Source organism: Pholis gunnellus (assembly GCF_910591455.1).
Source record: "Pholis gunnellus genome assembly, chromosome: 12".
NCBI lineage: Eukaryota > Metazoa > Chordata > Actinopteri > Perciformes > Pholidae > Pholis > Pholis gunnellus.
Window position 1 is genome coordinate 7,702,237 of NC_136539.1, and position 24,596 is coordinate 7,726,832.

The 24,596-nt window shown below is 38.6% G+C and overlaps 1 protein-coding gene across 1 annotated transcript; it reads right to left on the minus strand.

Moving 5' to 3' along the window:
• Positions 1-363: 363 nt before the first annotated feature.
• LOC306704026 (GTPase IMAP family member 8-like) lies at positions 364-14,305 on the minus strand. Its single transcript, XM_079170237.1, has 3 exons — positions 14,252-14,305; positions 11,832-12,857; positions 364-1,527 (listed from the first exon to the last, which is right to left on the minus strand). Exons 1-3 carry the CDS (start codon positions 14,265-14,267, stop codon positions 494-496), a joined length of 2,076 nt encoding a protein of 691 aa, XP_079026363.1. The 5' UTR covers positions 14,268-14,305; the 3' UTR covers positions 364-493.
• Positions 14,306-24,596: the final 10,291 nt, after the last annotated feature.

The window sequence follows — 24,596 nt, forward strand, 5'->3', positions numbered from 1 at the left end:
TGTGAAACTATAATGCACCTCAAGGACTTCTTCAATTAAGAGTCAGCCAGGTGCTCAAAACACAGGATGCTGTCTTAATGCTTTTTGGTGTCTGGCCCCTCGCTCCTAAGGCAGAGAGGTGTTAGATAGCATCAAAGGTCACCTGCAGTATCAGCGAAACTACAGTTGTTGCACGTCTTTGTTTAATCTACAATTTCCATAAATCAATTAAACAATTTGTGTATCAATTGTTTTAATAGAAAAATAGAGAGATAAGTTCTCAGGGTTTGGTGTGTCTCGGACATTCATGGTGGATACCTCAACTATATACTATATGACTAGCAATAGTCTCTAGCTCTACTTACATGATTAAAATTAGCTTCATTATCATTCATTCTGATAATTAAAAAAGGGAAATGTAGATTATAGTTCTGTGGATGAAATCATTTTGTTTAATATATTCCTGTATGTGTTAGCTTCTAGAGGGTTACTCTGTAGTTCACTGCCTGAGAAATCAAGATATTGTACAGCTCGAGAAGAAACCATTACTCTTCTCAGCTGCCTGTCTGGCCTGTTGTTCATGCATTGTCTGCAACTTTTCTCTTTCTGCTCTCAGTTCTCTGTCATGCTGTTCCTTAATTTTACTCTGCATGTTTGCCATATCCTTTTCTTGCTGCTCTCCGTCTCTCTTTCTCTCTGCTTCTCTCTGTTTACTCTCTCTCTCTCTGTCCTCACCAAACATCTCCACCATCTTCTTCATTTTCTCATCAAACTCTTTGCTCTTCCTCTCGCTCTCAGCCTTGAGTTGGTCGGTCATTCTCTTCATCTCTTGGTCATATTTTTCCTGTATTTCCTTGGTCAGTTTCTCTTGCTCTTTCCGAATTTGCTCTTCTTTCTCTTTCAAGATGCGTTGTTTCTCCTCTTCGTTTTTCCTTTCTGCCTCTTGGAACATCTCGTTGGTGTAGTGGCTTCCTCCGTTCTTCTGGACTACATTTCTGATCTTCTGGAGCAGCTCAGTGACCTGAGAGTGATCCTTCAGCTTATTATTGAAGACATGGTACTGGCCATTACATCTGTCTACAAGTTCCTGCAGCTCTGAGCTACCCTCCAAAAAGTCCTCAATAGATGAGTCTTCAAGAAGGTCACCATGAGTAAAGAGCACCATGCTGTATTTGTCTGCAGCCTCGCCAAAGAGTTCTTGAATTCTCTGCACCGTCTGCTTTTCCTCATCAGTGTATCTTCCCAGCTTGATGACCACCAGGAACACATGGGGTCCAGGAGCAGCATAAGAGATGCACTGGGAGAGATCTTTAGATGTTTTCTCCTCGTTAAACCTGGTGTCAAAGAGGCCCGGGGTGTCGATAACAGCAACCTGTTGCCTATCCACCTCAGCGTCGCCCTTGGTACAGTGCACTGTCATAGACTTTGCACCGAACTTTGATTGAAAGCACTTTCGTCCCAGAATGGTGTTTCCAGTGGCACTCTTCCCAATTCCAGTCTTCCCCACCATCACTATCCTCAGCTCCTCATCATTTTTTCTGCTGCTTCCTGTGTAGAAGAATGAGTGACACTGAATAAGACTCTACATCAGGTTGTACACACGTTGTACTCAACGTAACTTGTACAGATATAGGAGAAAAGAAGCATCCATTCTGCTGCTTTGACAGAGCCAATAAAGGAGTTTGTTGGAGGTTCCAATTTACAACATTTGTTGCAGACTTTCATTTGAGACAAATAAATGTTCTCATCTGGCTTTCTGTCCATCATCTAATGTGGCGTCCATATACTGTTCAGTTCACCACTTACAGGAAAAGGCAGCAGGTCTTTTAAAGCAGTGGTCCTCAACTGGTCTGGCTGCGGGACCCACCATCACCCCTTAATGACAAGCCGCGACCCAAATCGAGGAAAATGTTAAACTTCTCAAATTTACTTAATGAAAAGATGGTGCAGTTTGAACCTGAGCTGAAAATGTCCTCTGCAGTCATAGTATAGGGAGCTCTCTTGTGCAGAGAAATTGTTCCTGTAAGTCCCCGTCCCACACATGTTTCACTTAAACGAGTAAAACTGCTTTGTTTGTTATGTCTGTAGATCCGTTTGTAATGCAAAATGACCACTTGCCTAAATTAGAGCTGTGGTCTGTTGTTTGATGTCATCCGACATGTCTTCAATTCGTCTACTTATAGTGTCATTTGACAGAGGTATAGTTTTCAGTTTATCCCCTGCTGATATTAGCATTACAAGACATTAATGCCAAATATTGTTAAGGAGTGTGAATAGACGGCACTCCGCTGCATTAAAAATCCCCTTTTTTTATAGGCAAAGGTCCGCAACCCACTGAAAACGGGTCCGCGACCCACTTTTGAGTCGCAACCCACCAGTTGAAAATCACTGTTTTAAAGTCCCCCCTCTGTCAGATGAAAGTGGAACTGGAAGTTGAAAACCTGTCTGCCTATCCAGACTGACACATTTTTTTGAGGGTGTTTAAGATTTTAAGATTTTAAAAAAAGAATAATTCTTGATCAAATAAAAATGTTAATAAAACAGTTTTTGAGTCACTTCACTTAATAAATCAAAGAAAACTCTCAACTGAAACTCCCTTCAAAAGGCAATTCAACCTCCCTACCAAATAACTATACAATGACAAAAACAGAACAAATTAACTTTTGACTCTGATTCTTAAGAACGGAAACTGCATTCATCTCACTCCACTATGGATAATGATTTTTATTTTCTAGTGATGAAGAAATTGTGATTTTAAGTATTCCAGAATTTATATCAGGCTACATTCTTGGTACTAAAGTCAGAAAAACTAAATGTATTTACAGTTCTACCGTCTAATACAGTATTAGTTTATAGGAGGTACAGGGGAACATTTCATAAAATTAGATTCAGCAGTGAGCACTACTATATCAACATACAATCATTTACTTTAAAACATAGATACAGTTTCCGACTTACCTCGGTTTGTGGCCATGTTTGGGTTAAAGAGTTCAGTAGATACTGCAGCTGAAGTTCAGACAGTTCAGAGTGCGTCTGCTGCAGCTCTGTTAGAACGGCCCTTTATGTACTAAACAACACCCACAAATAGAAAGACAAACCAAAGCTATTTATGGAGGTTTCGGTTATGGAAGGATTTTGTAATAGATGGGGTAAAGGTGAGAATATATGCTAAATACAATATAGTCTTTAATCATTTTGGAGTATACGGAGTCTAGTCTTAACAAAAAGCAAGAGACATTAGTTATTTTAGATGAATTAATCAAGATAGTATTACTATTAGCTTAAACAATCTCACAAGCTGTGTCACATAACACATTCAGTTATTACCAGAGCTTTAGTTGAGTATTAGTATTTAGTTTAGTATACATACTTTCAAATGTTTAAACCTTGATCCCTTTCCAAAACACATCCATGACCTCAGGTTGAAAATATTGAGGAAAGAAAAGACAATAATTTAACTCTGCATACAGTAATGACAGTGACTCCAGATAAATATGGAACTTGTGTGGAGAAAAGTTTTTCTTGATGAGCACATGCTGCCTTATTTGTCACAGCGTTTTATAACTTAACTTTCCTTTGCAGGTTCCCGCTGTTGTTTGACTTGTACTTTCTGTTTGAACTCAGCCTTTCAAAAAAGGCTTATTCAGGCTGACAGTTTAACCCCTATTTATATCACTTCTCTATCAGGTCCTGCTGTACTTTCAGGAAAGTCCCTGCATCACCACGTCGCCCCCTCCTGAGCATTTACATGAAATGTCAGCACTTCTTTGAAGCAGCACAAAGCTCCTCCTCCCCTTCAGTATTTACAGGAAAAGGCAGCAGTTCTCTTAATAGTGCAGGGCTGCAAGACATTGCGAGGCAAGTATATTTGAATATGACATACTATAAACAAAGACAATTCAAAGTGCCTTTCAAACTGTATTAACCACATTAACCAGAAAGTGCATCAATAGAAATGAAAAGAAATTTCATAAAGTCCTAACACTGCTTTCCTTTCAGGAAGAGCAGCTGGAACACTGTCTTCCTCTCAGGTGACACACACACAGTGGTAGAAACCCTCACACAGTAATATACACTTTGACGGGCTAGTTTGTTTTTTCTCATTACCCATAGTGGGACAAACCAAGAACATTTCAGAAATACTTTGTATCGCAGCCTCGTATCACTCTTGCTGACACGCACATGACACGTTTAACATTTTGAAAACATTGGTTCATCCGTTTGTTGCTGTGTTTCATAGTGATGGGAATTCCGGCTCTTTTTAGAGAACCGTCTCTTTTGGCTCGGCTCACTAAAAAGAGACGGCTCTTTCGGCTCCCAAATGGCTCTTCAGATTTTTTGATGCTTAAATTAATGTATTACCAACAATAATGTAAAATGATGCGCAATATGAATTACTAATGTAAAAAAAACATGCACAATATCAAATGTTTATTATATAAATACACTTTTATTTATACACTCTACAGAGTGATAAAAAAAATTTTTTTGAAAGTGCAAAAACAAACGTTTAACTATTTACAAATGAACTTAACTAACTTTTTATCAACTTTTATTAACTAACTATTTTATTTCATTAATATCAGGTTCACTTGCTTGTCTTTTTTCTTCCAATTGCACTGATGGATGAACAGTTCTCATGTGCCTGTGCAGGTTGTTTGTGGAGCCAGCTCGATATGAGATTTTAGTCTTGCAGACTCTACATTCTGCCTTAGTTTGGTCAATGTAATTGAAATGTGTCCAGATTTTGCTGCGTTTCCTGTTGACACTCATTTTCTCAACTTTAGTTTTTTTTTACCTTTCCAGTCCGTTGCTCTCTTTCTCTATCGTGACTCGTCTCCCTCCCTCCTGTTCGTGTGCTTGCTGTGTGCTGTGCTGTGTGTGTAACTCCCGCCCCTACCCCCTCAGCTCAGCGCAGGCACAGAGACCACACATATTGACCAATCAAATGCGGCTTGAGAGAGCGAGCGAGAGCGAGAGCGAGCGCGAGAGAGAGAGAGAGAGAAAAAAAAAACGGCTCCCAATCAGGAGCCGGCTCCCGTCGTTCACGTCAAAGAGCCGGCTCTCAGAGCCGTTTCGTTCGCGACCGACACATCACTAGTGTTTCACTCGTTTTGAGCAAAGCTGCTACTGATCCAATCTGCTAAGTGAGCTGAGCTAAACAAAACTCATCCCATCCATCACATTTCTACACTCACTTATCCTGTTGAGGGAAGCTTATCTTAACATAAAGGGGCAGGGAGGGGACAGCATACTGATCAGGTCGCCAGCGACAGAGCAAAGAGACACATTCACACTCAGACATTTAGAAGACAGGCGATCTCCACATGCACCGCTTCAACACATGCTGACACATACAAGTGGAGTCCAAGACTGTCTCACATTTGCAAAAAGTAAAATTTCCCAAAACCAAACGTCTCATTGCATGAAAACCTCATTCATTTAGGATTAATAAACGAACCCTCGTCTTTCACAGGGCCCCGCTGTGAAAAAGATCAAGCAGCACAAGGTGGAACTCATCAACTGCCTGATGGCAGATCACTCCTTCATTCTGCAGCATGCTCACGGCAAAGAAATCATCACAGAAAGACAATATTGGAAATTGAAGCATATCACAACTCCAGAAGAAAATGTTACTAACCTGATTGATGAAGTGATTGTTAATGGACAAGACTCCTGCTCTCTTTTTCTTCAAGTTCTGAAAGAGCCTTTTGTTCTCGAGACCTACCCGCGGCTCGTTGAAATCACAAAACAATGTTGCTAAACAATATTGCAAGTGCAATGTGTTAGCTACAATGTATTTGATAAAGAGGCTGTATTTTTTTTAATGGTTGTGAAGATATGTTTAGTGACAGGATTTATCTTGTCTGTGTGCTTGATTTTGTACTTCTGGTAATGATATCTAATGGAAATAAATCATATTGAGCAGAAATTCCAGGCTGAAGGCCTCACTTATTATCTATTATTTAACACAGTTTGTTTAGAGTAAAAAGGATGAAATGTAATGACCATTTGAGCTGAAATTATCTTCCAACCTTTCAAAAGCTTTTACTTAACAAGCTTTTGACTTACGTCAAACTATGGCGACAGAATCATGTCAATAATACTTTAAACTAAGCATCTGAGAAACATTTTCATCCCCAACCACACACAAGCCAATTAGTTTGACATGACTTTTAGTCTCCATTTAAGGAATGATAAGGCATTCATTTTAATTAAGGGACCCTTTACTGACTCTAATATCTGCACCTGATGGGGAGCGTAGTTCTCTAGTAGGATAATATTGTACCATAAGCTCTTTAAGATATGATGGTGCCTCACCAATTAGGGCTTTATAGGTAAGCAGAAGGATTTTAAATTCTATTCTAGATTTTCCAGTGAGCAAAACTAAGAAAAAGAGATCATAATATATATATATATATATATCTTTTCTTAGTTTTTGTTAGTACACGAGCTGCAGCATTCTGAATCAGCTGGAGCGATTTAAGAGACTTATTAGAGCAGCCTTATAATAAGGAATTGCAGTAATCTAGTCTAGAGGTAACAAATACATGAACTAATTTCTCTGCATCGCTTTGAGACAGGATGTGCCTGATTTTTAAAAAAAGGCAATCCTTGAAGTTTGTTTTATCTTTAAAAGACAAATCCTGATCAAAGGTAACTCCGAGATTCATTACGGTGCTGCTGGATGCCAGTGCAATTGTCGTGGGGCATGGTGGAGGACTCAAGCGCAGACCAGGCAGAGTAGTGTGAAAAGAGTAATTTTAATGAACAAAATAATCCAAAAACAGACCATACAGGAATCGGCAGGGAATCCACAGAGCAGACAAGAGACGAGGGAGGAAACTCCAGCAGGACAGGGAAGACAGACGGGAAAACCGGGAACAGGACAAGCCGAACGGGCGGGTAGACAATACAAGGATCTGGCCAGGAGTGATTGAGGGGCAGGAGTTTATGTAGGGGGAAGAACAGGTGAGAGGAGTTGTGCTGATGAGGGGGAAGTGCTTGATTGGTGATCAGAGGCAGGTGAAGGGAATAGGCTGAGGGAGTGACTGACAGGTAGAGTGAGGAGGGTAGAAAAACACAGAGGCAAAGCCTAATCATGACAGCAATGCCATCTAGAGAAACTATATCATTAGATAATTAATTTCTGAGGTGTTCTGGACCTAAAAGAACTAAACTTTTTATGTCCTTAAGACATGCTTGAAGTTTAGCGAGCTGGTTGGTTTCATCTGGCTTGATCGATAGAGATAATTGAGTATCATCTGCAGAACAATGAAAGTTTATAGAGTGTTTTCTGATAATGTTGCCTAAAGGAAGCATATTTAAGGTGAATAAGATTGGTCCAAGCACAGAACCTTGTGTGGTTAAAACAATGAGTGGGTTTCTGTACACTCTGACAGAAGCCAATCGAATCTAATAATGAGATAAACGCAGTATTAAGGCTATCATGATCAACATCCACATGAATATTTAAGTCACCTACAATAATTACTTGATCTGTTTTAAAGACTTGATAAGAACTCTGAAAATTCCGATCGGAATTCACAATACGGACCTATACACTATAACAAATAGAATTGGCAGTATTATATATATATATATATTTATATATATTTATATGTACACATCACATTGAATCTGCGTGATTATCTACGTGACCTGATGCTCGGTCCTGAAGCTCCTGTTTGAGGTGTTCCTGGACCACTGTGACCTGAGAGTCCCATTAAAGTTTGTCTAAAAGTTATGACTTTGCTGCTTTGTTGATTATGTATACACAATTTATATACATCATTTTAAAGAAGGTTTTGGTCATTTTTAAATGTATAAAGGGTCCTGTGGTGTTAGAGGAATATAACATGTTCTTTCAAAAAGGCTTTATGTATTTACACAGTTAAAACAGGTGATAAAGAAAACATAATTGATTTCAAACCTGATCCATTTACATCCTGACTATGAAAACGTAACCCTGTACTACAGGTAGTAAATAGTGACTGTAAGTAACAAGACATTTCTCAGTTTTACATGTAAACTTTATGATATGTTGACTGATGACAATATGAATTATACAATATTCTCTACAGAATTTTGAAAGATTATCAAACACATATCTGTGAGTTTGACAAACATTACACAGCATGAATATGGTAATAACCGAGGTTAGATGGGTTACTTTTAAAGTGTATTCCAATACAATTACAAATTACCTGTTGAAAAATGTAATCAGTAACCTGATCCAAGTATCACAATATACAAGTCATGTAAAATGATTATCTCTGTAATGTTATGATTATTTCAATTCTAAAGATGTAAATAAAGAGAAAGAAAAAAATCACGCTGAAATCTCATGATTTTGTTCGTAAAGCAGGAAAAGATAAATAACACAGTACAGTGCAAGTCCTGCCTTCCAGCTGGAAAAAGTTGTTATCATTCAAGTTCTCAAATGATTTGGCCCACTAGTGTTGCTGGATGTTAACAGCAGCGGCAGTATCCACATATATTAAATTATGCATATTTGTAGCGCTGTACATACCCCCTTTGGTAACACTTTCTAATAACTACACACTATAAAGCATTAGTAAACACATAATTCATCATTTAGAAAGCATTGTTCCAACATTAATAATTCATTAGTATGCAGTTCATAACAACAGTTAAACATGTTTTATGCTTGATTAATAAGCTCGTCTATTATGTGTTTGTGTTTCTGTTGGTTAAAATGAATAATTAAATAAGTAAATGTAAACTAATATGCAAAGCTCCTGGTTAGCTCAGTCTTATATTTACAAATGTTTTATATCCAGCCATGTTCTCCTGAAGAAGAATGTCTTTGTTTCTTTGTTACATGAATGAATGGCTGAGAGGTTTGTATTTAACAGTATATTGTTTGTGTCTTATGAATATTGATATGTTCTTGATCACTTTGTGTTGTGTCTATTTGCCTTTTCTGTTTAAAAACTATGGGTTTTGAGGCTCTGCTGGCCTTTCAATGTCATTTATAAATGCTTTGTAAGGCATAAATAGTCCTCACTTTAGATGAGGTCACACAAAATACTTTACTAAGGACTAGTAACTACCTTAATAAATCATGAATTAATCATGAATTGCAGTATTAATACGCGTTTATAAAGCATATATTAACATAGTCTCTAACCATTAGTGCATATCTAAATCATTATATATATAAATGCATGAATAATGTCCATCTAAATAAGTTATTAATCATTTACTAACACTTTATAAATGATGTTAATAATCATCTACAACTCCTTAATAATTGGTTTGTAAAATATACAATACTTAATTTACAAATGGGGAATCCATCATTTATAAAGTATGAAAACACAATAATGAAACACATAATAGACAAGCTTATTAATCAAGAATAAAACATTTATAACTGTTGTTATGAACTGCATACTAATGAGTTAATGTAGGAACAATGCTTTATAAATGATGAATTAAGTGTTTACTCATACTTAACTAATGCTTCATAGTGTGTAGTTATTATAAAGTGTTACCATCCTTTTTTTACATTAAAGCCTCTAATGAGGTTTTTCAAAAGAAGCTTTGAATGTCTGTCTATGATGTCATCACCCTGAAAAATTGGCAAGATATGTTAAATACAAGATGTAATATATGCAAGATAAGACTTTTGACCTTTGAACTCTTGGTAGAACAGTTAATCATGACATAGAAAAAGGTCTGGTCTTAATATCACAAGTTTATTACAAGATCAGTTTAACATATTGAGAAGATGTACAGCCTAGCTGCGTAACCGATACCCCCTCCCGTTGCTCTCGAAGCGCAGGGAGACAGCTTATTCAATAACCTCTGATCTAGGTAACGAACGCACCCCCAAAATCTACACGCGAGACTGTCCCAGCCCGCTTAGGGAGACGAAATCCAGGATAAGTTAATACCACGAGCCAGCGTCGTATCTCTTATTTCAGGCTAAAAACGTCGGCCTTCCCGACTGACGGATATCAACGGATTTAGGTGTGTGTGTAACAGGTGTGTGAGGCCTGGATGTACTCCAGGGCAGACCCGTTCTAGAGGGCCACCGCTGGAGGAGGAACCCTGTGTGGTTGGGAACCTCGCTTGGTTATTAAGGGCAGCTTCAGGACCCTGGCCCTAACACCCTTCACCTAAATACCAATCTAATCCCTATTGTTTCCTAATACAGATCAGCTAATGTCTAAACATTATTAACCAGCACTGCAACATCACATAGGATACATAAGCAGAGCTTCAAAGTCAATCTGACACAATCCAGTTAATAAATCACAACATTAATGAATAACACAATCTTAACCTTAGCTTGTAGCAGCAATGTGATTCAAATCACAATGTCTAAAGAATTTACTACTGTCAGCTAATCCCAGGGGAAGAGCACCGTTACCTTGAGGAAACTACGAGAGCCCCACCAGAGATGAGCAACACTGGACTTTGGTTGGAATGCACAAAATACAAACCAGTTTTATTTGGTTTTACAAAAGGTTTAGAAGAAGAAATAATACAAAAAATGAAGTAAAAGATCATGCAAAATGTCAAAAGCACTAAGTTCACAAGGAACAGAGTTTACCCAAAACCCCCAAAAGAGCCAGAGCCCCGATCCTTTGTTGTCTCCCCATATTTGTGTTCTTCTTCTTGCTTCCTGCAACCTCCGGGTCCATATAAAGTAGACAACAGATCATTCTTAAATCATTGGACAAGACAGTTCTCATTGTCTTATCACCTCTGACAGTCCTACTTTTTAAGTTTAACGCTTTTCCTGCTAGCCCCCCATTTTTGGCTAAGGTGTCTGTCTAGCCCTCACTGAACAGAATGTTCACTAACACAAATGTTGATTTCTGAATTTCTCATTAAATCATGTCAGAGTGAGTTTAACTCAAAGTTCACTTATTTCATTTAACTTTTACATACAGTCAACATTACAATCACGTATGATTATATTTTGATGAATGATAAAAAGTCAAACATTAAAGCACTTTTATAATTGAACCGTCTCTAATCAATATGGGATTATATGCAGCGAGTATATTGATATCTGAAAATGCATTCTTTGCTTGATTATAAACAATAGATCGTAAATCATCATAGACAATGGAAAACAAAAGAAGAATAAACAATCTTGTATGAAAAAAAAATAACCGTGAGATCGGACCTCTTGCTCGGTTGTCACAGGGGTCATGTCTCGTGCATGTCGGTTAGGTGTGAAACTATAATGCACCTCGAGGACTTCTTCAATTAAGAGTCAGTCAGGTGCTCAAAACACAGGATGCTGTCTTAATGCTTTTTGGTGTCTGGCCCCTCGCTCCTAAGGCAGAGAGGTGTTAGATAGCATCAAAGGTCACCTGCAGTATCAGCGAAACTACAGTTGTTGCACGTCTTTGTTTAATCTACAATTTCCATAAATCAATTAAACAATTTGTGTATCAATTGTTTTAATAGAAAAATAGAGCGATAAGTTCTCAGGGTTTGGTGTGTCTCGGACATTCATGGTGGATACCTCAACAATATGAACACTTACAGCTTTACATAACTTGTGAAAAGTTACACTTTTAAATGTTAATGATATGCGTACATTTATTAATATGAAAAGTTAACTTACACACTGAATACCTCCTAAAACCAAATTCAAAAAGAAATCATGCGTGACTTAGCCTGACTAGCAATAGTCTCTAGCTCTACTTACATGATTAAAATTAGCTTAATTATCATTCATTCTGATAATTAAAAAAGGGAAAAGTAGATTATAGTTCTGTGGATGAAATCATTTTGTTTAATATATTCCTGTATGTGTTAGCTGCTATAGGGTTACTCTGTAAACTGCCTGAGAAATCAAAGTATTGTACAGCTCGACAAGAAACCACTACTCTTCTCAGCTGCCTGTCTGGCCTGTTGTTGATGCATTGCCTGCAACCTTTCTCTTTCTGCTCTCAGTTCTCTGTCATGCTGTTCCTTAATTTGACTCTGCATGTTTGCCATATCCTTTTCTTTCTGCTCTCTGTCTCTCTTTATCTCTGCTTCTCTCTGTTTACTCTCCCTCTCTCTGTCCTTACCAAACTTCTCCACCATCTTCATCATATTCTCCTCAAACTGTTTGCTCTTCCACTCGCTCGCAGCCTTGAGTTGGTCGGTCATTCTCTTCATCTCTTGGTCATATTTTTCCTGTAGTTTCTTGGTCAGTTTCTCTTCCTCTTTCCGAATTTGCTCTTCTTTCTCTTTCAGGATGCGTTGTTTCTCCTCTTCGATTTTCCTCTCTGCCTCTTGGAACATCTCGTTGGTGTAGTGGCTTCCTCCGTTCCTCTGGACTACATTTCTGATCTTCTGGAGCAGCTCAGTGACCTGAGAGTGATCCTTCAGCTTATTATTGAAGACATGGTACTGGCCATTACATCTGCCCACAAGTTCCTGCAGCTCCGAGCTACCCTCCAAGAACTCCTCAATAGATGTGTCTTCAAGAAGGTCACCATGAGTAAAGAGCACCATGCTGTATTTGTCTGCAGTCTGGCCAAAGAGTTCTTGAATTCTCTGCACCGTCTGCTTTTCCTCTTCAGTGTATCTGCCCAGCTTGATGATCACCAGGAACACATGGGGTCCAGGAGCAGCATAACAAATGCACTGGGAGAGATCTTTAGATGTTTTCTCCATTTTAAACCTGGTGTCAAAGAAGCCCGGGGTGTCGATAACAGCAACCTGTTGTCCATCCACCTCAGCGTCGCCCTTGGAACAGTATACTGTCATAGACTTTGCACTGAACTTTGAGTCAAAGCACTTTCGTCCCAGAATGGTGTTTCCAGTGGCACTCTTCCCAATTCCAGTCTTCCCCACCATTACTATCCTCAGCTCCTCATCATTTTTTCTGCTGCTTCCTGTGTAGAAAAATCAGTGACACTGAATAAGACTCTATATCAGGTTGTACACACGTTGTACTCAATGCCACTTGTACAGATATAGGAGAAAAGAAGCATCCATTCTGCTGCTTTGACAGAGCCAATAAAGGAGTTTGTTGGAGGTTCCAATTTACAACATTTGTTCCAGAATTTCATTTGAGACAAATAAATGTTCTCCTCTGGCTTTCTTTCCATCATCTAATATGGCGTCCATATACTGTTCAGTTCACCACTTACAGGAAAAGGCAGAAGGTCTTTTAAAGCAGTGGTTCTCAACTGGTCTGGCTGCGGGACCCACCATCACCCCTTAATGACAAGCCGCGACCCAAATCGAGGAAAATGTTCAACTTCTCAAATGTACTTAATGAAAAGATGGTGCAGTTTGAACCTGAGCTGAAAATGTCCTCTGCAGTCGCAGTATAGGGAGCTCTCTTGTGCAGAGAAATTGTTCCTGTCAGTCCCCGTCCCACACATGTTTCACGTAAACGAGTAAAACTGCTTTGTTTGTTATGTCTGTAGATCCGTTTGTAATGCAAAATGACCACTTGCCTAAATTCGAGCTGTGGTCTGTTGTTTGATGTCATCCGACATGTCTTCAATTCGTCTACTTATAGTGTCATTTGACAGAGGTATAGTTTTCAGTTTATCCCCTGCTGATATTAGCATTACAAGACATTAATGCCAAATATTGTTAAGGAGTGTGAATACACGGCTCTCCGCTGCATAAGAAATCCCCTTTTTTATAGGCAAAGGCTGAAAACCCACTGAAAACGGGTCCACGACCCACTTTTGGGTCGCGACCCACCAGTTGAAAATCACTGTTTTAAAGTCCCCCCTCTGTCAGATGAAAGTGGAACTGGAAGTTGAAAACCTGTCTGCCTATCCAGACTGACACATTTTTTTGAGGGTGTCTAAGATTTAAAAAAAAGAATAATTCTTGATAAAATAAAAAGGTTAATAATAAAACTGTTTTTCAGTCACTTCACTTAATAAATCAAAGAAAACTCAACTGAAACTCCCTTCAAAAGGCAATTCAACCTCCCTACCAAATAACAATACAATGACAAAAACAGAACAAATGAACTTTTGACTGATTCTTACAACCTGCATTCATCTGACTCAATTATGGATCATTTTTTTGTTATGTTCTAGTGATGAAGAAATTGTGATTTTAAGTATTCCAGAATTCATATCAGGTTACATTCTTGGTACTAAAGTCAGAAAAATGAAATGTATTTACAGTTCTACCGTCTAATACAGTATTAGTTTAGGACGTACAAAGGAACATTTCATAAAATTAGATTCAGCAGTGAGCACTACTATATCAACATAAAATAATTCACTTTAAAACATCGATACAGTTTCCGACTTACCTAGGTTTGTGGCCATGTTTGGGTTAAAGAGTGCAGTAGATACTGCAGCTGAAGTTCAGACAGTTCAGAGTGCGTCTGCTGCAGCTCTGTTAGAACGGCCCTTTATGTACTAAACAACACCCACAAATAGAAAGAGAAACCAAAGGTTTTATGGAGGTTTCGGTTATGGAAGGATTTTGTAATAGATGAGGTAAAGGTGAGAATATATGCTAAACACAATATAGTCTTTAATCATGTTGGAGTACATGTAGTCTAGTCTTAACAAAGAAAGCAAGAGACATTAGTTATTCTAGATGAATTAATCAAGATAGTGTTACTATTAGCTTAAACAATCGCACAAGCTGTGTCACATAACACATTCAGTTATTACCAGAGCTTTAGTTTAGTATACACTTTTAAGAGTACTTTCAAATGTTTAAACCTTGATCCCTTTCCAAAACACATCCATGACCTCAGGTTGAAAATATTGAGGAAAAAAAGACGATAATTTAACTCTGCATACAGTAATGACAGTGACTCCAGATAAATATGGAACTTGTGTGGAGAAAAGTTTTTCTCGATGAGCACACGCTGCCTTATTTGTCACAGCGTTTTATAACTTCACTTTCCTTTGCAGGTTCCCGCTCGATCAGGCCCTGCTGTACTTTCAGGAAAGTCCCTGCGTTACCACGTTGCCCATCCCTGAGCATTTACATGAAATGGCAGCACTTCTTTAAAGCAGCACAAAGCTCCTTCTCCCCTTCAGTATTTACAGGAAAAGGCAGCAGTTCTCTTAATAGTGCAGGGCTGCAAGACATTGCAAAGCAAGTTTATTTGAATATGACATACTTTTCTTGTAAATATATATAACAGAGATGATGTTCGGGTCAATTTGACCCGGCAGTGAAAGTGGAGGCTATAAGGGGTCAGAGGGGTCAAGTTTAGACCATTTCTTTCTTTGAAAATGTGAGACAAAGCATCTCTTACTCCTCCCAACATGTTTCACCCCATTTCACACACACACACACACACACACACACACACACACATACACACACATGTGCGGTCTCACTACCGCACCTGTGCGAGAAAGGAAAGGCGAACCTTTTTTTTTCTCGCGGGAAAACTCCGCCCACTCTTAGCAGGAGAGGGGAGAAACATATGAAAGGGTTGCTTGGGAGTCCTACCAACATTACACTCTGCAGATACATGCAACACAGCAGCTTACTGGAGGACAGCATGAGCAGCACATCCTCGATCACGACAGTGAAATAGAGGAGGATGTGTCTGAAGATGAAGACCATCTTGAGGTCAATTCAGATTATAATGGTGCTGATTATGAACCATCAGATGAGGAAACTGATATACCTGATCCTCCAAGCGAGACATTCGTGTCAAAAAATTGTGAAATACAGTGTTCATCCTCACCCAACACACGTCAGCCAAGACTGTCTGCTGAAAATATTATAAAGACAGTGCCAACATGTATTTGCACAAAGCACACCGTGACGACATGTCACTCGTGTGCTGTATAGACACACACACACACACACACACACACACACACCTCGTTCATTGTGTTCATATCTTGTTAATTTTTGTAAATGTCTGTTCCTTAACACTATAAGTAAACATGAGTACAGTTTAATTTCAATACAAATCCTCATGACTCATTTGGCTTGATTTTGAGTGAGCGGGTCAATATGACCCTGAACAGCAGAGGTGTCTCATCTCCATTTATCTACATCACCCCATGAAAAAAATAAAGTTTCAAAATATAAAAATAATTTAGAGAAAAATACATGTTATGGTAGACTAATGCAATTTACATCTAGGTTTTTCCAATGTACCTAAAAAATAGTTTGAACATGTTACCCTCATTGAACTATGATCTATGGACGGGGGAATTACTTCATTCCACTAAATACTGATTGAATTGTTAGTAAGGGTGTTGGTGATGAGGTACAAACTATATTTATTAGGATTTTTTGGTTTCTGACAACTTTTGGATGATTAAACATGCACCGGGTCATATTGACACGCGAACATCATGGCTGTACCTAAGAAACGAACATAACAGGAGGGTTAAGAGAACTGCTGCCTTTTCCTGTAAATACTGAAGGGGAGAAGGAGCTTTGTGCTGCTTTAAAGAAGTGCTGCCATTTCATTTAAATGCTCCGGGATGGGCGACGTGGTAACGCAGGGACTTTCCTGAAAGTACAGCAGGGCCTGATCGAGCGGGAACCTGCAAAGGAAAGTTAAGTTATAAAACGCTGTGACAAATAAGGCAGCATGTGGTCATCGAGAAAAACTTTTCTCCACACAAGTTCCATATTTATCTGGAGTCACTGTCATTACTGTATGCAAACAGTCATTCATTTAGGATTAATAAACGAACCCTCGTCTTTCACAGGGCCCCGCTGTGAAAAAGATTGTGGAGCACAAGGTGGAACTCATCGACTGCCTGATGGCAGATCACTCCTTCATTCTGCAGCATGCGCACTCCAAAGAAATCATCACACAAAGACAATATTGGAATTTGAAAGATATCTCTCCACCAGAAACAAAGGTTACTAACCTGATCGATGAAGTGATTGTTAATGGACAAGACTCCTGCTCTCTTTTTCTTCAAGTTCTGAAAGAGCCTGATGTTCTCAAGACCTACCCACAGCTCATTGAAATCACAAAACAATGTTGCTAAACAATATTGCAAGTGCAATGTGTTAGCTACAATGTATTTGATAAAGAGGCTGTATTTTTTTTAATGGTTGTGAAGATATGTTTAGTGACAGGATTTATCTTGTCTGTGTGCTTGATTTTGTACTTCTGGTAATGATATCTAATGGAAATAAATCATATTGAGCAGAAATTCCAGGCTGAAGGCCTCACTTATTATCTATTATTTAACACAGTTTGTTTCGAGTAAAAAGGATGAAATGTAATGACCATTTGAGCTGAAATTATCATCCAACCTTTCAAAAGCTTTTACTTAACAAGCTTTTGAATTATACGTCAAACTATGGCGACAGAATCATGTCAATAATACTTTAAACTAAGCATCTGAGAAACATTTTCATCCCCAACCACACACAAGTTTGACATGATTTGTAGTCTCCATTTAAGGAATGATAAGGCATTCATTTTAATTAAGGGACCCTTTACTGACTCTAATATCTGCACCTGATGGCTCATCCTAAAGTGAGCTATCAATTCTGATGTGTTTTACAATGTATAAAGGCAAAGCTTGATTTTTGCAGACTTGTATCTCTTTGTATCACATGCAATTAAGATACAAAAGACACACATTGTATAGAGACAATAGTAAGCACATGTAAAGCACATGTTGCTATTTGGTCCTGTTTGTTCACTGGATATTTATAAAAAAGAACGACATAACAGACTAATGACATTTATCGGCAAGTTTGGCCATGAACAAGGGAACAACTTTTTATTTTTTCATTTATTGGTTTATTTGATAAGGGACAGCGCACATTAATAAAAACATTGCTATAAATGTGCCAGAGTTAACCAAGAGGCTATTTTTCATCTGTAGTCCCAAGAGGCAGATGTTAGAAAGTAAACCTAAAAACAGAATATAAGATTACATTTACACGGTTATGCAATACTGAGCCTTTACAATGCGTGCACAAACAAGACTGATCTGATGACTGCAGACAATGATGGGATTTAATGAACATCAGTGCAAAGGCTTACAGGTACACAGTAACAGAGCAAAATAATATTTAGGTAGCTTGTTGGACAGTCTGCTTTCAGATCTCCATTAACTTGCTCGGGGAAAATCTGGTGTTGGGGAACAGAGACAGGGAGGAGTGTTCTTAGTTTCGAAGAGGAAACTGAGAACGCCCCTCCTCCACATTCCTGTGAATGTGGAGGAGGAATAAGCTTCTCTGGAGTGTTTACATTCAGAATGGAAACAGACTTTCTAACATTTGAGGTCTTTCCTTTAATGAAGAGTTTCAACATCAGCTATATTATTCCAAGATTATCACTCAAACATTTAACATCCTTGTTTTAACTTAATGACTTCTAGATTTCTAAAGACCACATGAAGTTAAAATACATGGCTAGACACAGAGACACTAATCCATCATACTGACGTCAGCCTGATACACTTGAGTTCAGACTAGTGGGAGGAAGAAGAGCTCTCTCTGGTCCATGGAGTTCAGCATCACAGTCAGTCAGCGAATGGAAATACTTCTGAGACACCTGTCAGAATGTAAACAGAAAGACAGCTTTACTTTATCAGTCCAGAGATGTGATTATTACAGATATGTTGTTGCATGTAAACGGCATGCTGAGGGCCTCCTCCCGCTCTCTCTGCTTGGGGAGCAGAGGTTCTCCTTCCTGTCTGCTTGTCTGTCAGGAGAACGGGAACATCAAACTGCAACAACACACACTCATGCTAGAATGAGGCTTTACAAGTAAAGTCACAGCAACTTCTGGCATTAGATAGAGAGCATTTCATTTCTGATATTTCCCCAAAAACATGACATGTATCTTTACAAGCGTAGTGGGTCTATCAGCCCATTGAACCAGTGAACCAGTTCATGGAGACCAGATTAAGTTTGCAGGGGGCTGAGCTGCTGGGCCCCTGTGAACACCTGTTCCTCACACAGGTACGCAGCGTGGAAAGGTTTTCTGTGCTTTAACGTTAGCCGACCCCAGATTTGCTGTTGTAGCCTTATTAAAAACATGAGTTCAGGAATATGCAACATGTAATCTAAAATTAGAGTGTCTGTGTTAAAACCTCCTCAAGAAAGGCCCTCAAGGTCAGGTAACACCACAGTTGATATTGTGCTTTATTGCGCCACTTTATGAATGTTGTAATCTAATCAGCCAGAACTCTCCTTCATATGAATTACATGTGATGTGCAAGCTGTTGGTTTAGACTGCTGACATATTTTTTATTACTATTTAACCATCACTCTTAAAATATATAAATATAAAAGCGCTCGTCAAAGTAAAATACGCGCGCGCATGGATCTCATTTGCGCTCTCGGATTTTGACAGTGATTTGCCTTCATAAATATGGATGAGAGAAAAACATCGCCACAGACACATCTTATCAGAATTTCAAACATATCTCACATTCAGAAAAATTGTTACTAACCTGAATGTTCAAGTGATTGTTGATGGTCGAGAATCCTGCTCTTCTTTTTCTTGAATATCTCAAAGAGCCTGATGTCCTCAGGTTATTAAAAGTTCAATATCATAGAAATAGACAATTGAAGGCTAAATTTGAACAAACAAAATTGGTTGTGACGATATACATGAGTGATACGGTTTCATCTTGTACTTGTTTGTGTACTTCTGGTGATGTTATCTTGTGAAAATAAATCTGAATGAGCAAAAATTGCAGGCTGAATGCCTCATCTAATATCAGTCATTGCGAGACATTTGTAAATGTTGATTCATTCTGACTGGATTCTCTCACACAAATGGACCATTCATTGGTTGAAAGCAGAATGCTGCACATCATCTACCAAGCCACTAGAGGTCACGATTGTAAAGGGTCTGTTTTTGAATTTTGGGGTTTGCCATGTTAATGAAATCTGCAATTTCACAAAGTCTCTTTTAAATACATGATTCTATAAAACCTGTAATGTAATGACCATTTGAGTTGAAATAATCATTACATGTTTTAATTGACAAGCTTTTGAATGCTATGTGGACAGAAACATGTCAATACTACATTACTCAAAAGGTTTTAATGAAGAATCTAAGAAACAGTTCCCAAAAGAATATCAACTGGTAACATATTATCTGTCGGGGAAAATGGGCATATTGGACTTAATTAGGACAAAAGCTGCCTTCACCTTTAATTGATCTCAGATCAGAGTAGGATTTACCCAATGAGAGCATCCAGACCCCATTTCATTTTCAATGAAAGGGCATTCGTTGCTGAATCACAGCCATCTGCTTCTGTTCTGGAATTACTGACAGGTGAATGTGAATATTTCGACTTCCTCGCAGCAACACCCCTGCGTCTCTGTCTTGGACAGAGGCCTTGGGTATCTGGCTTCAGACCAAGGTGCTCTGGATGTGTGGAGTAAGAGTTCAGAGGAAAGGTAGCTGGAGGATCTGTTCGGAATGGAAACAGTTTGACGCACTTGGTAGATCATAAAAACGGCAGCAGGATTAGCGCTGGCCCTATCGGGGACAGCGAATGACAAACACACTCTTACACTTCATGTGAACTGTGAGCTTGCCTCACTGCAGTATGCTGTAGCTACTTCTCTAGCATTTTCCTTTTGAGGCAAATGCACTGAACTGTGCATCATTTTGTTGGGGTGTTTGAATCAAGTGACACAATTATTTTTTTTAGTTTGCTGATATGTTGCCTGATAATTGTGCTGACATTAGCCACAACGCAACTGAGCAGCCCACAGTTCAGTTGGAGATTCGGGTGTGTTTTGCTAGTAGTGGCCTCGCGCCTCAAGCAGAGATGAGGAGAGGGCTACAGAGGTCTGGTAAGGTCTCTTCTTTTTAACTTAAAACCCAAGATTGCATTCATTTTCAAACCTAAGAGACGCTGACTCAAGTTACATCAATTGAGACAATTTATATGACCTAGTGCAGCTTCCTCGGCAGCCACAAAAAAAGCTATACACAACTTCAGTCACATACGGAGTTAGTACTCCCCAACACCTGTAAGCACACTTTGATACGTGAAATCTGTGGGGTTCCTCTCAAGTAGTAGTAAGTGGACTGACTCTCGATCAGCTGGAATTGTGATTTCAGGTGACAGTGTTACGTACTGCGTGTGGTTTTCCTCGATAAGCAAATCCTTGTCAAATAACATCATTTAAAATATAAGTTCTAGTAACACCATCATTCTACACATTATTAAAGCAATCTATCATACTGTCATTTGTCGTTGACCAAGGCCTGATGTATTATAGCAGCACCAAACATCAGAATACATTTGCCTGCCTTATTGTTCTACTTTTCTCCTGCCGTCCCAACACGGGGGACATTTTTCACATGCCACTGCACCGCCAAGCTTTCGAAACGTGAACCCCCGCCAGGCCTGACAGCGAATGCAACCCGGCAGTGAAAAAGGGATATCTGTTACACAGGCAAGAGGCCAGCTCAACAGTATTTGTTTTAACAACGGGCCATTAGCAGGCATGCTTGTCTTGTGTATTTACACAGGTTTCCAATCATGTCAAAAATCCTCCTCAGCAGTAAAGATAAAGGGTTGGAATCTATTCAGGCTGTCGGGTATCAAGACTGAGGTTGGATATACATACATTAGTGTGTATATATATAAAAAATAGTAGATTATTAGAAAATAGTAATAGTAACATCCACTACACTAAATGACTCAATTAACTCATTTAAACTGTTGTATAGCCTTAGCTACTGTAACCGGTTTTATAGAGTCTTTTACTTTTACTTTCCATTGGGACATGAACAGCGGCCTCCTGGAGGAAAGTCCTGTGTTTGTTTTGCCAGAGTAGAAGACTTGTTCCCACAGTTTGGTCAACACGTTCACCTCCACAAATCAACACACGGCTAATGGTCCGGTCCGTATGAGTTAGTGTATTGTTGTGAAATCTGCTGTGGACCCATTGTCACAGCATGCCAGGTAATTAAGGGTTAAAATAACTTAGAGGTAGTCTGTAGCTTTAATCCTTTTAAATTTAGATTATTAAACCACAGGAGCAGAGAAAATATTATTTTATGACCCTGAGATCAGCCGACGTGCTAAGTCACTAAATGTATTTTGCAATATCTTTTGTAAATGTTGGTAAGATAAATATTTTTCTTCAAGCAGTAATATGTTTGCTCAGTATTTTTCTTTTTCCCTATCATGTTTGTGGTGCTCCAATTATTTTCACTCTCACTAATTGTAGTTTTTAGCAAATGTATGCAAATGTAAATGTAATGTAGCCTCATCCTTGAAGCAATAATTTGCCAGACAGATTACAGATGTGTTACTGAATTTATTTCAATTAATAGTTTCCTTTCATACTATTTGATGCTAAATGACAGATAAATTCAACATTGTTTTTTAGTCGTCAAGTCTTGGTCGATAACGCCGATACAAAGCTACATCCTGGTGACCTGGTTACAGGTGAAGGTTTCCTTCAGTTTACTCAGCAAAGATAATGGAAGGCTTTGGGCTGAGGGTGGAGCAGGAAAGTTGGACTGACAAGTTTCACTGTCAGAGCACACAATCTATGTCACATTATCACATTTGGTACATTTTTATAAAATAACTGTAACTCAACCCCATTTTCCCTTTGCACACGTACACAAAGCACGCCAGTGCCCCAGTTGCATCAAAATAGCAGCACTTGGCGTAAATGGGTTCAAAAATAGCCTGGAGTTGAAAAGGTGGAGACATGGATACCCTGAGAGATTGTCGGGTCTCAAGTGTCATCTCACTTCCTTCATTTTGTTTGTGTCACACTGACATACGTACCTATGGAATTACCAAGCATAGGTTCTCATTGTCAGCCTCTATAGGGTAGTATGCCCATAAATGATGTCCTTCTACAAGCAACGTATCAGATGCTACTAAAATGCGTCGCCTCTGTTCTATGTGTTTGTAGAGGGGGATCAGACACAATTCCTTTCTGCACTGAATGAAAGGCCAAAGTTTTAGCTCATTCCTTCCTGAGAGACAAACAGAACTGATGGGTTAGAAACCACTTCACATGTATTTGTGCAATACATGCAGGTCACCCCATGGGTTAATTGATGCATTCATTAATCAGTCCTTCATCTGTATCACCTGTGTCTCTACCTGTCCCCACCTCTTGTCATCAGCACCATCTTGTTATCAAAGCAGAATTTATTTGTTGTATTAAACTATGCAGATTCTTTTTATTTACAGCATATTCTTAGAAAAAAAACACAAAGAAGGAAACAAAGAAACCAAATTGCGTGATGTAGATGAAGGGAATTAGGGAATTGATAAACTCATTCATTACATACTTAAGGACACAGTTGGCTTAGTTCAACATATGATAAGAGTTTGAGGTCAAGATGCTGGAATTTAAGGTCGCTCTCTCCAAGATAGTCTGTTTGTCTACTCTACGATATATGGACAGGAAATGTGGAGCCTCTATAGGCCTGCCACAAATACAGGAGGCAACCGGATAAACTTACAGTAACTGAGAAATCCAGTCGAAAGCAAAAAGGAAACTCACCAGATTAAAACACTTATTATAAAAAATAAAATAAAAATTGGTATAAACAACATACTGTATATTTGTAATTTTCTTTATAAAGAAAACAACTTTCACCCAGATTTGGCTCCTCACACCCAAAGGTTGTATCTTCTATACTGCAAGGAAATACTGTTCACCACAGTTTACAGTAAATGGTAAATCTTCTTAATAAGCATTATTTATTATTATATTATTAATATCAACAAATTGAGGGACTTGTCATTAAATTGTCAGCATATATGCTGTATTATGCTACAATGTGTCATTTGTAACCTTTTTGGTTGTTGGTGTGCCGCGGGATCTTTTTAATGTAAAAAAACACGGATGTATATCATGTTCACCATCTTAGCTTAGCATGAAGGCAGCACCAATAACTTTGTGTGTGACATGTGACCAACGCTCACTCCTCCCTTTGTCAAATACAGCTCAGTCAGTGTCGCTCGCTTCTTTGACGCTTTAGGGACACCTCTCGTGTCACTTCAGGACATGCAGTCTCTTTTCAAAAGAAACTTGCAACAAACCTTAAACAACAAACAAAACTACTTGGTTGGGTTTAGAAAAGATAATGGTTTAGTTTTGAATAAGTATGTTTGTTATGTAAAATAACTATGCTTATTACGTGACTGGCCTTATTAAATTCCAGAAGTTGCGAAACAAAAGTAATTCAATAATAATTCAATAATAAAATAATTCAACGTTTACTAGTTTCACACGAAACATGAACAGTGGCCTTCTAGGTCGATAGTCCTGGGTTTCTTTGACCCATCCATCCAAAACCCTCCAAACCATTCTTTGTGGACTTCCTCACTATTCAAACTACCTCAGTTGCTCTGACAGTCTAATAATGACACAGATGGGTTTAGGTTGAAATTAGTTGAAAGTCTGGTGTGACCCAAACAGATACATAACAGATCAGACGCCCATGGGGCACTACCCAAGCAGCACTATTTGACGAGTTGGGTGTGAGAATGAGTTGATGTGACATGTATTTCCTTATAAACCAAAGTACTGAACAAATTAAAATGTTGATTTGATGATGGCGCGAAGAAAGAAGTTAAGGATCTTGAAACGTATTACAAGTCATCCTCTGTTAAGCCATCTCTACCAAATTTAAAAATGAGATTCAACTGATAGTTGAGATATACTCACAAAACCAAAACATT

Bases quoted from the DNA above. Each gene is read 5' to 3' on its own strand.
- LOC306704026 (XM_079170237.1), bottom strand. The intron at 1,528-11,831 runs TACTTTGATTTC...TCTTCTACACAG, and splicing joins TTTCTTGTCGAGCTGTACAA to GAAGCAGCAGAAAAAATGAT.